The 15,091-nt window shown below is 41.1% G+C and overlaps 1 protein-coding gene across 2 annotated transcripts in view; it reads right to left on the bottom strand.

Moving 5' to 3' along the window:
- Positions 1-15,091, bottom strand: part of REPS2 (RALBP1 associated Eps domain containing 2) — a 94,145-nt gene that overhangs the window by 22,232 nt on the left and 56,822 nt on the right. The window contains exons 15-16 of one of the 2 annotated variants that reach the window (XM_081198111.1): positions 6,838-6,899; positions 5,766-5,831 (exon numbers count right to left, since the gene is read on the bottom strand). In XM_081198111.1, the coding sequence (XP_081054237.1) occupies positions 5,766-5,831; positions 6,838-6,899 (128 nt within the window). The remainder of the gene's footprint in view (positions 1-5,765; positions 5,832-6,837; positions 6,900-15,091) is intronic. The other variant, XM_081198112.1, reaches the window with a different exon arrangement.

Genomic DNA, 15,091 nt, shown 5'->3' with positions numbered 1-15,091 from the left:
GGAAAGCTGCCACACAGGATGGTGTCCCAAATCTCTAGCATAACCCACATTTCTCTCAGCCACCTAATCTAAATTTGGGGTCTTTGAAAGAAAATGCTGCTCAACTACTGCATTCATATAAAAAGAGTGTGGTAATTCTTTGTAACCAAGTGATTGGAAGGAAAATATTTATTTTGCATTGGTCTAGAAAACTAGTTACACACATACACCCCCCCCAACCACATAAAATTACATAATGCCAAGATTCTACTTCTCTTTGAATCTTTACTTCACCCCACTCCTCTGAAAACAAATCTCTTTCACTTCTAGTTATATATGTTCTTTTCAGCCAAGGGCCCCATTAAGTAATGTAACCCATATGCTTCTAACAACTCCAGTTGCTCTATTTGAGCAACAGCAAAGTTGAATTACAATCTCCAACTAGTATGTATAATATTTTGACCACTTTAAGGCAGGTTTTTACTGCAAGACATATAAGGTGAGAGAAAGGAATGGTGCTTAACCACAGCCAAAATACCAAGATTATGTATGGTTTTTTTTAAAAAAAAAAGATTGAATTATTTGATACAGAATGTTAATCTCTCCCAAACTGCAAGTGTATAGGGAATAAGTGTTTAACAGGCAACAGTGCTTATATTTTTTTAAAGTGGCCGCTGTTTCTTTAATGCGAATAAAGCTGGGTCAGCATGACTCAGCGGCCTGCAGCAAGTTGTATATATAAGTGAGAAATGTTAGTTTGGGCTGTGGCTGGTGTTTGGGTTGGTTGGTTAGTACTGGTGTGTATAGTTATTCAGTCGTGTTTTGCACAAGGACTTTTAAGAATAAAACTCTGCAAGGATATTCTCGTGGACTCTTTTGTGCCGACAAGGGTCCAAGGACCAGGCTGAAGAGACAAAGGGAGGTCAGAACCCTTTCCTTCTTTTTTTGCTTTTACAAACACTGACAGGTTATGGGCCCAGTGTTTCTGAGCATGTGCAGAGTGCAAAACGACTAACAGCATCTCAGCAGGGAGCTGGTGAGTCCTGGTGGTGGATGGAGCCAGTGGCTGTGCGTTGGAGCAGTTGGTGGCAAGCTGTAACTGTCTGCAGTGACGCTGGAGCGGCTAGGATCTGAGGATCAGGAAAGCACTCAGCGTCGGCTACTGGAACAGTTTGAACTGCTAGAGGACCACAGTAGGCGACTCACAGAGCGGCTACACCAGTTGCAGAGCCAGGCGGGACCTGAGGGTCAACAGAGGCAGCAGCTAGAAGCCGGTGAGTGCCAGCCAGGACCATCTAGTTGGACTCTAAAGATAGAGTCAGGAGAGATTGCTGGAGACCCCACAGAAGGGGCTCAGCAAGCACCAGCAGAGATGGCAGATTTCCAGTCTTCCCAAGTTGTAAATATTGGGGGAGGCATCCCTTTTGAACTTCTCTCAGAAAGCAACTGGCTGAGTTGGTCAATTAAAATGCAGCAGTTGTTAAGGAGAGATGGACTATGGGACTGTGTTGAAACTGAGGTTTTGAGAACTGACTCTGCTGAGAAAAAACGGCTAGATGAAAGGGCCCGTGCCCAAATTATGCTGTGTTTGAGCAACTCTCAGTTATTGCATGTTGCAAATGCCAGCACAGCGTTTGAGTGCTGGAATTTATTAAGGGCAATGCATGTCAGAGAAACTGCTGGAACTATAATTTCTCTGACCAGAAGGCTGTTCAGGACTGTTATGAAAGAAGGTGAGAGTTTGGCAACTCATCTTCAAACGCTGAAATCTCTGTTTCTTCAACTACAGCAGAGAGGTAAGCGTTATGATGAGACTGACCAAACCTACATTATCCTTTCAAGTTTGCCTGAAAGCTGGTTGCCCGTGATTAACAGCATGGAGAGTATGCGTCCCCGAGATCTGACCCTTGAGTATGTGGTTGGAAGATTGACCGAAGAAGCAGAAAGAAGGTCAGATAGACAGGCTGAACTCCAAGAGCGGAGGAGTTACAGCCAAGGGGGCCAGCAGCAGAATCTGCCAATGGAGCAACGCCAAGGTTTGGACTTGGCCATGGCGGTGAGGAGATGCTATAGATGCAACCAACCCGGGCATCTCCAACGTCAGTGCAGGGCAAGACTTCCAGGAGACGACGTGGAGCAGAGACAGCAATCGACACAGAAACGTAAGCAGAAGGGGTTCTCTTCAGGGAAGAAGAACACGCGTTCTGCTCAGTTTGTGTCTGCATTTTCTCGAGAGGAGAGAAAGATACCTCGAGGAACATGGTTGCTGGACTCTGGCAGCAGCAGGATTATCTGCAATAGTCGGGAGGACTTTAAGACCCTGGAGAAGCCAGCTGATGGAAAAGACTCAATTTATCTTGCTGATGGTCGTAGAAGCAAGATTGATGGCCAGGGAACATGTTTCCTGCAGTGCTTGAACACTACTCTACCAGAGACTCTGTTTGTCAGCAGTTTGGACTATTGTTTGCTGTCTGTAAGCTGTTTGATTAATGCAGGGTATAGTGTTAAGTTCACGCAGGATGGCTGTCTGATAAAGAATGGAACTCAGGTATGTGGCCATGCAAAGTTGGAAAATGGGTTATATGTAATGCAGGACAAGCCCGTTAAAGCAGCCCAGGTGGTTCAGGATAATTTGCCAGTTCATAAGGGGTGTGTACATCAACTGCACAGAAAACTGGGTCACGCCAATTTCCGTGTGCTTTCAGAAATGCAAAAGGTGTGCAAGAACCTAAAAGTAAATAGCTGTAACTGTTTCCTAGATTGCAATGTATGTAAAATGGCCAAATCTAAGAGGAAGCCTGTGGCTTCTAAAAGCGACAGAGTATCTAAAGAGGTTTTAGAACTTGTCCATTGTGACGTGATAGGCCCTTTTCCACAGAAGACTGAAGGGGGCGCCAGATATGCTTTTCTGGTAATAGATGACAAATCACGTTTTAGTTGGCTGTTTTTGTTAAAGCAGAAATCTGAGTGTTTCCCCACATTCAGAGAATGGGTTGCCCAAGCTGAAAAGCTCTTCGCTCGCCCTGTTGTGCAGCTGCAAACAGATAGGGGCGGAGAATTTCTGAACAAACAATTTGGGACATGGTTGCGACGTAAGGGGATCACTCACCGTTTGACTAACCCTTATAGCCCTGCTGAAAATGGTCTGTGTGAAAGACGTGGGGCTGTAATACAGTCAGTAAAGGACTGCCTGCTAGTGGATGCAGGATTGGGCCACAACCATAGGCTGTGGGGCGAGGCTTTTCTGACCGCGAACTTTTTGATTAATAGAACCTGGTCTAGCTCTATAAAAGATATACCATATCATGTGTTGTTTGGGAAAGAACCAGAGTGGACAATGCTCCATAATTGGGGTTCTTGGGCACATGTAAACATTCCCAAAGCTCAGTGTCAGAAAGGGGGCGCTAGAGCGCAGAAACTGCGGTTTGTGGGATATCAGTCCTATGGCAAAGGGTGGCGTTTCAATTTACGCCCAGGACGCGTGGTTCTGTCACGAAGTGCAGACTTTGCTGACCAGGACAGATGGACTGCGATCCATGCCAACCCTGATTGCCTACTGCCCCTGCAAGTAAAAGAAGAGGCTTCTTCTCAGCCATTGGCAACACAGGAGCAGAATGAGGAGGCGGCACATATTTCCCCAAAAGATGTGGCAATAGATGATACTTCTCTAGAGGAAGAGGAAGAAGAGCCAGAGATAAGGGGGGAAGAAGAAGTAGTTGTGCCTAGGCGCTCTCAGCGTTCAAACAAGGGTGTACCTCCTCAGCGTTTGACCCTAGGAGGAGTGAGAGTATGCAATGTGAGTTGTGTGGAACCACAAAGTTATAATGAAGTCTTAGACTTTCCCCCTGGGGAACGTGCTTTGTGGGAACAAGCTATGAAAGAAGAAATGGACTCTTTTAAACGTAACAAAGTGTTTGAGGTCATAATGCCGCCACCTGGTGGCAGAGTGGTGTCATGCAAGTGGGTTTACAAAAGGAAAACCCTTGCATCTGGGGAACCACGTTTTCGAGCCAGATTAGTAGCCAGAGGGTTCACTCAGATTAAAGGGGAGAGTTATGATGAAGTGTTTTCTCCCACGGTAAAGAGTGAAACTTTTCGTTTAATGCTTTCCATTGCTGCTGTAAGACAACTAGCAGTGCACCATTTTGATGTTGATGCTGCATATCTGCATGCAAATTTAGACCATGAAGTGTTAATGAGACAACCCCCTGGGTTTGAAGAGGAGAATGGTGCAGTCTGGCGTTTGAGAAAGGCTGTTTATGGTCTCAAACAAAGTGGAAGGTGTTGGAACCAGTGTTTAAATGAAGCCCTTGTAAAACTTGGTTTTAAAAGAAGTGTGGCTGATCCATGCTTGTACACCAAGGGGACAGGCAACAAATATCTAATGCTCTTAGTCTTTGTCGATGATTTGCTTGTGGCAGGGAGTTCCACAGATGAGATCCAGAAGCTCACAAGTCAACTAGAAAAGAGGTTTAAGCTTAAAGCCTTAGGGCCTGTAAGCAATTACTTGGGAGTAGAAGTAAGGCAGGAAACAGATGGAAGCTTCCTATTGAGCCAGAAAGAGAAAATTCTTCATTTAATAGAGCAGTTTAGCATGGAAAACTGCAAGCCAGTTCAGACTCCCATGACACCAGATTTCCCAAAGACAGTGTGTGATGATGAATTTGATCAGCCTGAGTTGTATCACTCAAAAATAGGATCACTGTTGTATTTAAGCCAGTGGTCAAGGCCAGACATTGCATGTGCTACAAATGTTCTGAGCCAACGTGTATCTAAACCCAGTACTGCCGATTGGTGTGCTTTGAAAAGGCTTATCAGATATCTAAAGGGGACATTAAATGTATGTTTAAAGATATCTAGTACACAAGATGAAAAACTAGAAGTATTTGTTGATGCGGACTGGGGAAGCTGTGTAGCTACCAGAAAATCTACAAGTGGAATGGTTATGATGTTTGCCAATTCCATAATTGGATGGAGGTCAAAGAAACAAGGATTTGTTGCGACCTCATCCTGTGAGGCAGAATATGGGAGCCTGTCACTAGCATGCAATGAAATCATGTGGTTTATACAGATACTAAAAGATCTAGATTGTAAAGTAGATTTGCCTATCCAAGTGTATGAAGATAGCCAATCGTGCATTGCATTAGCGGGCTCGGAAATAATGAAATCCGCATCAAAACATATTGCTATCCGTCATGCGAATGTGAGAGATTGTGTACAGAATGGGGTAATCAAACTGGAGTATTGTCAATCACAAGATAATATTGCTGATTTGTTTACCAAGCCTTTGCCAGCAACATGCCATAATGAATTGATGACAAAACTGGGTTTATGTATATAATGTATTGTTGTATTGTTGTAATGTATTGTTTCTGTTGGGGTTTTTCGCATTTAAGAAACAGAAGGGGTGTCACAGCTAAAATGGCCGCTGTTTCTTTAATGCGAATAAAGCTGGGTCAGCATGACTCAGCGGCCTGCAGCAAGTTGTATATATAAGTGAGAAATGTTAGTTTGGGCTGTGGCTGGTGTTTGGGTTGGTTGGTTAGTACTGGTGTGTATAGTTATTCAGTCGTGTTTTGCACAAGGACTTTTAAGAATAAAACTCTGCAAGGATATTCTCGTGGACTCTTTTGTGCCGACAAGGGTCCAAGGACCAGGCTGAAGAGACAAAGGGAGGTCAGAACCCTTTCCTTCTTTTTTTGCTTTTACAAACACTGACAGAATCTTGCTGTTGTTAGCCCAATCCATACCCAAATCAATTCTACGCTTACAATTTAAAGGTGTACCTGTTCTTGAAGCCTGAAGTCTATGTAGCTTGATTTGGGTTGAGCATTTGTTTCAGCATGAGAAACCTGCAGCACAGGTGCACAGGACAAACTGTTAGTTGTGATATATTAGGTGGCAAGAATGCCCAGAATAATATTAATTAATTAGAGAAAATCTAGCCAACCCTACATCATATGATCCCAGGGTGGTTTATGACACAATAAAAAAGTAAAACGCTAGAATGAATCCAATTTGCCACAACTTATAAAAAAGGCAAAAATACAACATATCCTTAAGCACCATGGTCACCTCACTTGTGAGTGATGGAATTCTGAATACAGTTTTAAGGCAGAAAACGGAGCTAAAATGATAAAACTAGAGAACTAGAACTTGCAGATCAAAAATCTATCCCGCAAAGGGAACAACTTGTACTACATTATATCACATTCAAAAGAACCTGCACAAGTTTATCACAGAGTTGATCTAAATCCCAAACTCCATCCACATTACAAAACAAAATCCGGGTCAAGTAAGCCAAGAAGCTACTCTGAAGCCTGCTGTGATGCCATGCCTGCTTTCTGCAGGGATCAGCTGAACTACTACTTGGTTGTGCAGGTGATCCAACAGGCTTGATATTATCATCTATCATTTGACAGGGGTAACTCCAAGCCTGCTTTCTGGAGGAATAGGCTGTATGACTGAATTCTCTGGCTGCACAGCTGATTCCTGAAGAAAGCAGGTTCCGAGTTGCCACCTACTTGGGTGGCGACTCAAAGGCCACTGTCGTTTCCTATGCCCTGCTTCCCAACAAGCTAGCTCCAACACTGACTGTAAGCCTCTCATGCCAATGCATAATTGGGGATGTACTTTATTCACTGGCAGCTGCGCCTCTACCTGCCTCACACCTGGCGTCATGTATGATGTCAGTGTGCAGCAGGCGGGATGGTTTGGGGGAAATGGTCCCAAAGCCCAAATTGAGACCTGTGCCAGGAAACATTGCTCTTTGCCTTTCTGGAAACTCTGCCAATGGCCACTGCTCCTTTTAAAGACAACACTAAGCCCAATGTTCTCATGCTGAAATTTTATACGTACCTGTGTTACAAAAGGCCGAGGAGGTAGAGCAGGTGGTGGCGGTGGTAGCCAACCCGCCCGAACTACAAAAACACAAAACAGAAGGAGAGAAACAACATGAATGAACGCAAGCTAGAACTAAACAAATCTATTAGCACTATTTGATTTTTTAAAAACTCAGATCAATTTAAGAAAACACACTTCAAGTGAACCTATCACCACTATCTTCTATGACCTCACAGAGACATCTCTATTCAGAATAAACATGACAAATACAGTCAATGCTGATGCAATTAACAAATTTCAGTGAAAGATACAGAGCTTGGTACATGAGAGTTAAACTCCCCTTGAGTTTTCTGTTCTTTGTCACAAACACTCTTGCCTTTAAAAAGTGAAGCAATATTCTAACATGGACATTAGAGAGCATTCAAAATAAAATGTGATGATGTGAAAAAGTGGAGTTGTACAGAAAACATCTGTGCATGGAATTAGATGTTCTGGCACTTGGATGAGCTAGTTGTAGCTTTTAAATATTTTTGGCAGGAGCTGAAGAGGGAAGAGACCAAACAAGTCAGTTTAGGGCTTTATGGTAACATAATATAATTCAGTCTTCTACTCTGAGCCAGAAATCTGAGATGCTAACACCCATGATGGGACCATCTATTATACTTCCCAATCTGGCTTCAGTTAAATCCATAAACCTTTAGAGGCCAGAACTGCAGAGAAGACGAGGCTTTGTGAAGCAATTATAATGACACATAGATTATACGTACACATGAAGCACGACTGAAGAATCTCTTGATAGTTAACCTTCTAGCAACCCCTTATAACTGCTGATCCTTTTTAGCAAACACAATTTGAAAAGATACTTAGCAACCTCTTTTGTGTTTGTTATTTGGACATTTAAAATTCTAGCACTAAAGTCACACCACGAGAACGCTATATAGATAAATGTATCCTAAGCTATGAATCTTATTGCACATGCATTTTTTTAAGTATATCAAATCTTAACCATGTTCTCATTTTTAAACTTATTTGGGCAGGGATATTTATAAAGCATATGGGAATAATAGAGACTTTTGCATTTTAAGATTTATAGGAAAATAGTGAATGCTGGCCAAGGGTATGTGTAACAAACAAAGAAAAGGAATAAATGAGAATATTGAAGTCTGTTAATGTCTGGTGACATGCTGAAACCCAAATACCAAGGTGGTGAGCTATTAGAATTCAGGTAACGTTAACCATAAAACCCACAAACACATTTGTAGGATGAAAAAAAGTTAAACTGCAGTCATCAAATGTAAAAAAAAACATGCATTATGTTAATCGTATTTCCCCCTCCCCATTTAGCCAGTTTTCATTTTAATTTATCTAAAATATTTGTATCTCACTTTTCCACATATGTGTTTAAGGCCGCTCATGTTTTGGAAGTGAAAAATCCTATGAATGTTCAAACCAAAGGTTATGGCGAGAAATGTGTTCTGTGCTTAAGGTTACAGAAAAGAACAGTCCAGCTGGACCAGGCCAAATGCCCATCCAGTCCAACATCCTTTTCTCACAGCTTGATACCTATGAAAAGCCTGCACACAGGCTTCAATTAATGTATATATAGGAATCATTTTCCTGTTTAGCATTCCCATGGCATTACCTTAATGCTAGAATTTTAAATGTTGCAACAACAAATGCTAGAATTTTAAATGTTGAAACAACAAACACATAAAGGTTACTCAGTTCTGAAAGAGACTTCAGAATGGCATCATTCATTCATTCATTTCATCTACCACCCTTTGTCTGTAGATCTCAAGGCAGTTCACAGCATAAAAATACAAGATAAGAACACAAAATGCATAATAAAAACAAAACAAGCCAATAACCCCCCTCCCTCCACAAACACAATTAAAAGTATGTAAGATGTTAGTCAACCAAAAAGGCCTGGTTGAAGAGGAAGATTTTCACGTGGCACCTAAAGGTGTATCATGAAGGTGCAGATGAACTGCCAGGCGAACTCAATACTTGTTCAAGCTCAAGGGTATCCCATCGGCCAGTTTTAAGTACAGTGGTACCTCCAGTTACAAATGCCTCAGGTTACAAACGCTTCAGGTTACAAACTCCGCTAACCTGTAAGAGTTACCTTGAGTTGAGAACTTTGCCCCAGGATGAGAACGGAAATCGTGTGCTGGCAGCGCAGCAGCAGCAAGAGGCCCCATTAGCGAAAGCACGCCTCTCGTTAAGAACAGTTTCAGTTTAAGAACAGACCTCCAGAACGAATTAAATTCATAACTAGAGGTACCACTGTACATAAAACATTTAACTTGTTTCTGCAGAACATCAACCTAGGTACAACTTAGAATTTTCCAAGTGCATTACGAGGCAACCCCAGACGTCTCCAGTTAAAATAATCTCAGTTGCTGATTCTTAGGGAATGGTCAGTGGGTTTAGATTTCAACATTTGGAAGGTGTGTGTGCTACAAAGTTTGGATTGCTTTTCATATGAAAAGAGGCATTTTTGTAGCATTTCAAGCTTGAGAAACCGACATCACCATGCAATTAGCAATTGGATGGATAGCTTCTTAATAGTAAATAACTTGCTTACTTATCCCAATGAAAGTATCAAATGTGACTGCCCTAATTCAGGGTTTCTTGTATAAGATTTTTAAATTAAATTGATGGCTATGCAAGAAAGTAGATTTGCCCCTGAATTTCACTTCTGTGTTTCTTGTATCCCTTAAAGTGCATCCTTAGACCTCTACTAAATAGTTTCTCCCCCCCCCCCATAGAGTTGCAGGGGTTGTACATATTTGGGAATGACTGTTTTCACATTTTAATCTTTCCTCTATAGGAAAGTCTTTCTGATAATTCTTCACACTATTATCCAATTACTCCTGATAACAATTCCCCACTGATAAAACCATTTTCTTACACATCACCACCCTTCTCTGCTGGAAAACCTTATTCCCACCCTTCTCCACATGCAGGTAGAACTGACAGCCACTAAGGAAAGCCTTTTAAATTTCACTGCCAGCCTGATGTTGGTGGTGACGTTTATTTCCTTCAAAAGGTTGTGTGTGTGTTCCTCCTCATGCATGCTGAGGATTCCACAGATTAGTACTTTTATTAATACTTGTTTTATCTTTTGATGTTGCCTTTTATTTTGTATTCTGTATATTTTGTATTCTGTATATTTTACAACTATACGGACTATACCTTGACATCACCTTGCCAACAAAGGTCCGTATAGTAAAAGCTATGGTTTTCCCAGTAGTGATGTATGGAAGCAGTGGCGTAGCGTGGGTTGTCAGCACCCGGGGCAAGGCAAGTCATTTGCGCCCCCTAACCCGTGGATTTGCGCCCCCTAACCCGTGGATTTGCGCCCCCTAACCTTAACCCCCAGATGTTGCGCCCGGTGCGCCCGGCCCCCCCTGCACCCCCCACGCTACGCCACTGTATGGAAGTGAGAGCTGGACCATAAAGAAGGCTGATCGCCGAAGAATTGACGCTTTTGAACTATGGTGCTGGAGGAGACTCTTGAGAGTCCCATGGACTGTAAGAAGATCAAACATATCCATTCTTAAGGAAATCAGCCCTGAGTGCTCACTGGAAGGACAGATCCTGAAGCTGAGGCTCCAGTACTTTGGCCACCTCATGAGAAGACTCCCTGGAAAAGACCCTGATGTTGGGAAAGATGGAGGGCACAAGGAGAAGGGGACAATAGAGGATGAGATGGTTGGATAGTGTTCTTGAAGCTACCAGCATGAGTCTGACCAAACTGCGGGAGGCAATGGAAGACATAAGTGCCTGGCGTGCTCTGGTCCATGGGGTCACGAAGAATCGGACACGACTAGACGACTAAACAACAACATCATATTTTACAATTGTCAGTTGCTTTGAGATATTTTGTGCAGAAAGTGGAGAGTAAATACAATAAATAATAACGAGGGGACAGGACAGCAGCCCCCCCACAGGGACTCCTCTCCAGAGGATATCTGCTAGATATCTGCACAGGCCTAGCCCAGGTGCATTCTGCCAGGTCCCATCTTCACGTATGTAATGTATGAAACGGTCTTATGTGCATCAGATATTCATTACCTGTCCGGTGAACAGACACCATGGGAAAGCAGCCGTGATCAGCCTTCTCTTTGTAGCACCCTTGTATGTAATTTGTCAACTGGGAAAATTATTTGTTTATTAAATTTGTATCCCGCCCTTTCCCCCAAAGGAGCCCAGGGTGGCAAACACAATAGTGATAAAATAAAAATAAAGAACAATTTAAGGACATACATAAAGCACTTAAAAACCATTAAAAATGTGCGGCCACCAATCACAGAACAGGGCGCAATGATCAGAGCTGTGGAAATTGTCAAAAGAGCTCAGTAGGGGAAGCAGCATCACTATGGTCTCCTCTTACTTTATCACAGAAACAAAATTGTATTGGGTATACATTGGGTATACATATAGTTGTGGGTTATACCTGTATTTGGCTGATGATTGGGAAGAAATGGGTGTGCTAAGAAAAAAAATCCAGTGAATATTGTGCACATAGCTGGAGGTGAAAGGTAACTCTTTAAACAGCAACATAGAAACCCTGCCAATCTTGAATTAGCCAATCCCCAAGTTCTTCTAGGTTGCATAAAGAGTGGAGTAGCAGAATATTTGATTAAAATAATAAAACTGGGTTCTAGTCCTGGAAAAGTTGGAGGCTACAGCATTTGCAACCTGGGTATATATTGCAGTCATGACATGTTATCCTTACAGCTAGACAAAAAGTCAAAGCATGTATCACACATCAGATATCTCTTACACAGAGTTTCCAGAGTAGACTTGAGTCCATGGAAATGTAAGTAATAATGATATGGGTTAGTCTTTAGGTGACACAAGATTATTTGTTGCAAAACAGACATTCCTGTGCTGGAATTCACAAAACCCATGTGTAGGGAACATTTGGTCCTCCAGATGTTGCTGAACTACAACTCCCATCATACCTGGCCATTACCCCACAGTTGCTGGGACTGATGGGAGTAATCACGAGTGTGTGTTAAGTCTGTGTTCATAAAATGTATATAGGTATATAGGTCAGGAAGTTCCCCAGATCTTCCCAGTGTGCATATATAGACCGAAAGTGAAGCAACATCACAAATGAATCCATCATGTTGCAATCTAAAAACAGGTTTCATAATCAGTCCTGCATTCTTTCAGTGAAGGTGCTCTCAAATGCATTTAGCAGCACCTACATGAGAAACTAGTTACTTTGAACTATGTGTTGCCAATAATCCATAGTTTTTCTTTATATCTTGAAATCAATTTCTACTGAAAACTCCATTTTTAACCACAACAGGATTACAAAAAGTTTCATTTGCTGTCCTTTTATTAAACGTGCTGTAAAGCCACTGCAAATATTTATTGTGTGTTCATGTCCTGACCCTTAACACTGCCATCTGTGGGGTCAGGTAAATCCCCAAGGAGAAATAGCAAATTGCATTAAAAGGAAATAATAAACTAGGGCTTCTTCCAAGCAAGGGTTTCACGTGCAGTATCTTTTCAGCACCGCCAAAGGTACAGAATGCAGTTCATTTCAGAACACTAAGTTGTTTCTCTCACAACAGGATATATATATATATATATATATATATATATATATATATATATATATGCGCTACATCTTGTTCAGCTTAGGAAAATATGCTGTATCTGGGCATTCAGCATTCTAGGCAAGCAAAATGCTCAGACCAGGCATGTTTGACCCAGTTTCCTGCTTTTTTTTAATCCTAAAATTCTAACTTAAGCTATTCATGAAATATTCATAAAATCCTGCTGTTTCAGAATATCTCTGACCTGTTTGAAAGTAGTATGCTTATGTGAGCACTATTCCCAGGCACAATCCAGAGTTCTTAGAACAGAGCATCAGCAAAAATCTCTTCCGAAGCAGGAGAACAGTGTGTGTGTGTGTGTGTGTGTGTGTGTGTGAGAGAGAGAGAGAGAGAGAGAGAGAGAGAGAGAGTCAGAGAGAAAGAAAGAAAATATGCACATGCATGTGAATGTATTTCTATATATTATAATATATATGCAATAGATAGGCAAGTTAGAGACAGGCATGCTAGATTTGTCACTGTTGGATTCTGCTTGTTAGAGACAGTAATGGCATGTGTGCATGCATTTGTGCATTCTCAACTCTCAAATGCATGTGTGCATTCTCAACTGAATAAAATCTGAAAGTCAAACTCTAAAAATATTCAGAACAGAGACTATGGCTTTCAATTTTTATGCAAATGAAAATACATCCCAAACAATGCAGATTGTACATTTTGTTTTATGGAGAAACTACTGTATTAGAAATCTTGCTTATTTATGCTCACTTGGGGCCACTTCCATGTGGATATCAAAGACGGGTATGTAATCCAGCGGTTTAGGTTCCACAAAAAAGATGTAATAAGCATAACAGACATTTCTGTTTCTATGAGACGTGCCATGGAAGTAGGTGGACATCTTGAAGCATGCTAAATTTCTGGAAATGCTTGCTACATGTTTATGTAACTTTAGGGCTCTGTAGTCTAAGTGCAGTTAGCAATAAAAATTCCAGAGTGCAGTATATAATCATCTTAAGTCCAAAGTGCTTTATATAAAGAACAGGAGGGGGAGAAGGGTCAAAAATGGAAAGAGCAATGGCGCAACACACCTGCAGCTGGTGCTAGAAAGTACTGATTCATAATTTCTATAAACAAGTTAAGATCTTCCTTTGATCTTACATAAATGCACACACTTAGAAACAATTCAGTTCAGCACTACACACAGAGAGAAGAGAGCACATCACAGCACATCCTGCCAATATATATATATATTTAAAGATATTTATTAGAGGTTTAGAAATTACAGAAAAAAGAAAAAAGGAAAACAACAAAAAATTCAACAAGACATAAATTTCGATACATAAAAAAGGAAAATAAAAAACATAAAAACCAATACAACAATACAACAATAAAAAACACACATCCAATACTCCATATCTTTATCTTTCATTTGCTCACACCTCCCTTTTAGTATTCTAGTTTAGTTAATTTTTCCAGCAAATTCTTTTCATCTTTCTCAATTTTTGTTAAGTAATTTATCTTAATGGTCTAACATATTAATTCACTCAGCAAATCCTTGCTATCTTTCACTATGTTCTGTCATTCAATTTACCTTAATTTATTTTAACCTTATCTTACCATAAAATACCTTAAAGCTTAAAACTTAATATTTATTTATACATAACTCCTTATATCATTTCTACTAAAGCCAAATAGTTTCATTCCAACATTTTCCCTAATACTCATTAGTTTTACACTAATTCTCAAAATAATTTTTTTTAAAAAAAAACTTTCTTCCAATCTTCATCCAACGTCTCTTCTTCCTGGTCTTGGGTTATGTCAGTCCTTACTGTCCATTCCATCTAGTCCATCAACCTGGTGCTCTTGTGTCCGAGGCTCTTAAGTCTCTTCCATGCCCCTTCTGCAGATCTTCTTCTTGTTTATACCTGCACTTTACCTTGTCTTCTGTTGATCTTTTTCTTAGTTTCTTTCCTTTCTCATTGAGGAATAGGACTCGGGGAGACTCCGACCCAAAGATATCTCCATCTCCCCTCAGCAGATCAGCCCATTCCCCACAGTCCCATTCCCCACACTCAGCACTGTAGTCCAAAAAGTATTTAAAAGCATGTTTCAAAGACCCTCCAAAATTAAAAGCCCCCACAACTCCAGACCCCCCCTGGCCCACTCCAGATTCAATCTTCAAGAACAGCGGCTTATGCTCCTGCAGGGCCTCGGGTCGCTCCATTTGTGTTACTTGAGGTTCAACAGCGACCTCCTCCATTATCTTCTGCACTTGCACTTGCCCTGTCAAAACAAGTTCCTGAGCTGGTTCCTGGATGGTTTCTATATGGGTATTCACCGTTTGTCCAAAGTTTTTGACTGCAACAGTCATCAAATCCATCTTCTCATGCATCTGCTCCAACAAAGCGCTTGTCTTGCAAAAAGCAAGCACCAAAACCTCTTCTAAACACATTTTTATTCAAGGCCAGAGTCTAGTCTCACAATCCTAATCTTGCAGCTGTAAAATCCCCAGATCGACTCCAGCAACAATTTAACAAGCTCCCTCTAGAGGAGACAATTTCTATTTGTATCCATCTTTTGTAAACAGGTCCAACAAAAGAAATTACTTTCATTTTTCATATATTTTGTATCTTTTGATTGCAAAAGGCAACATTGGAATCAGTTTGTTTCTCTTTTTTTTAACTATCTGTCAA

The sequence above is a fragment of the Podarcis bocagei genome, assembly GCF_964188305.1.
Source record: "Podarcis bocagei genome assembly, chromosome: 6".
Taxonomy (NCBI): Eukaryota; Metazoa; Chordata; class Lepidosauria; order Squamata; family Lacertidae; genus Podarcis; species Podarcis bocagei.
Note: the sequence above shows the minus strand (reverse complement) of the source record. Positions and strands in the feature narration are given on the sequence as shown.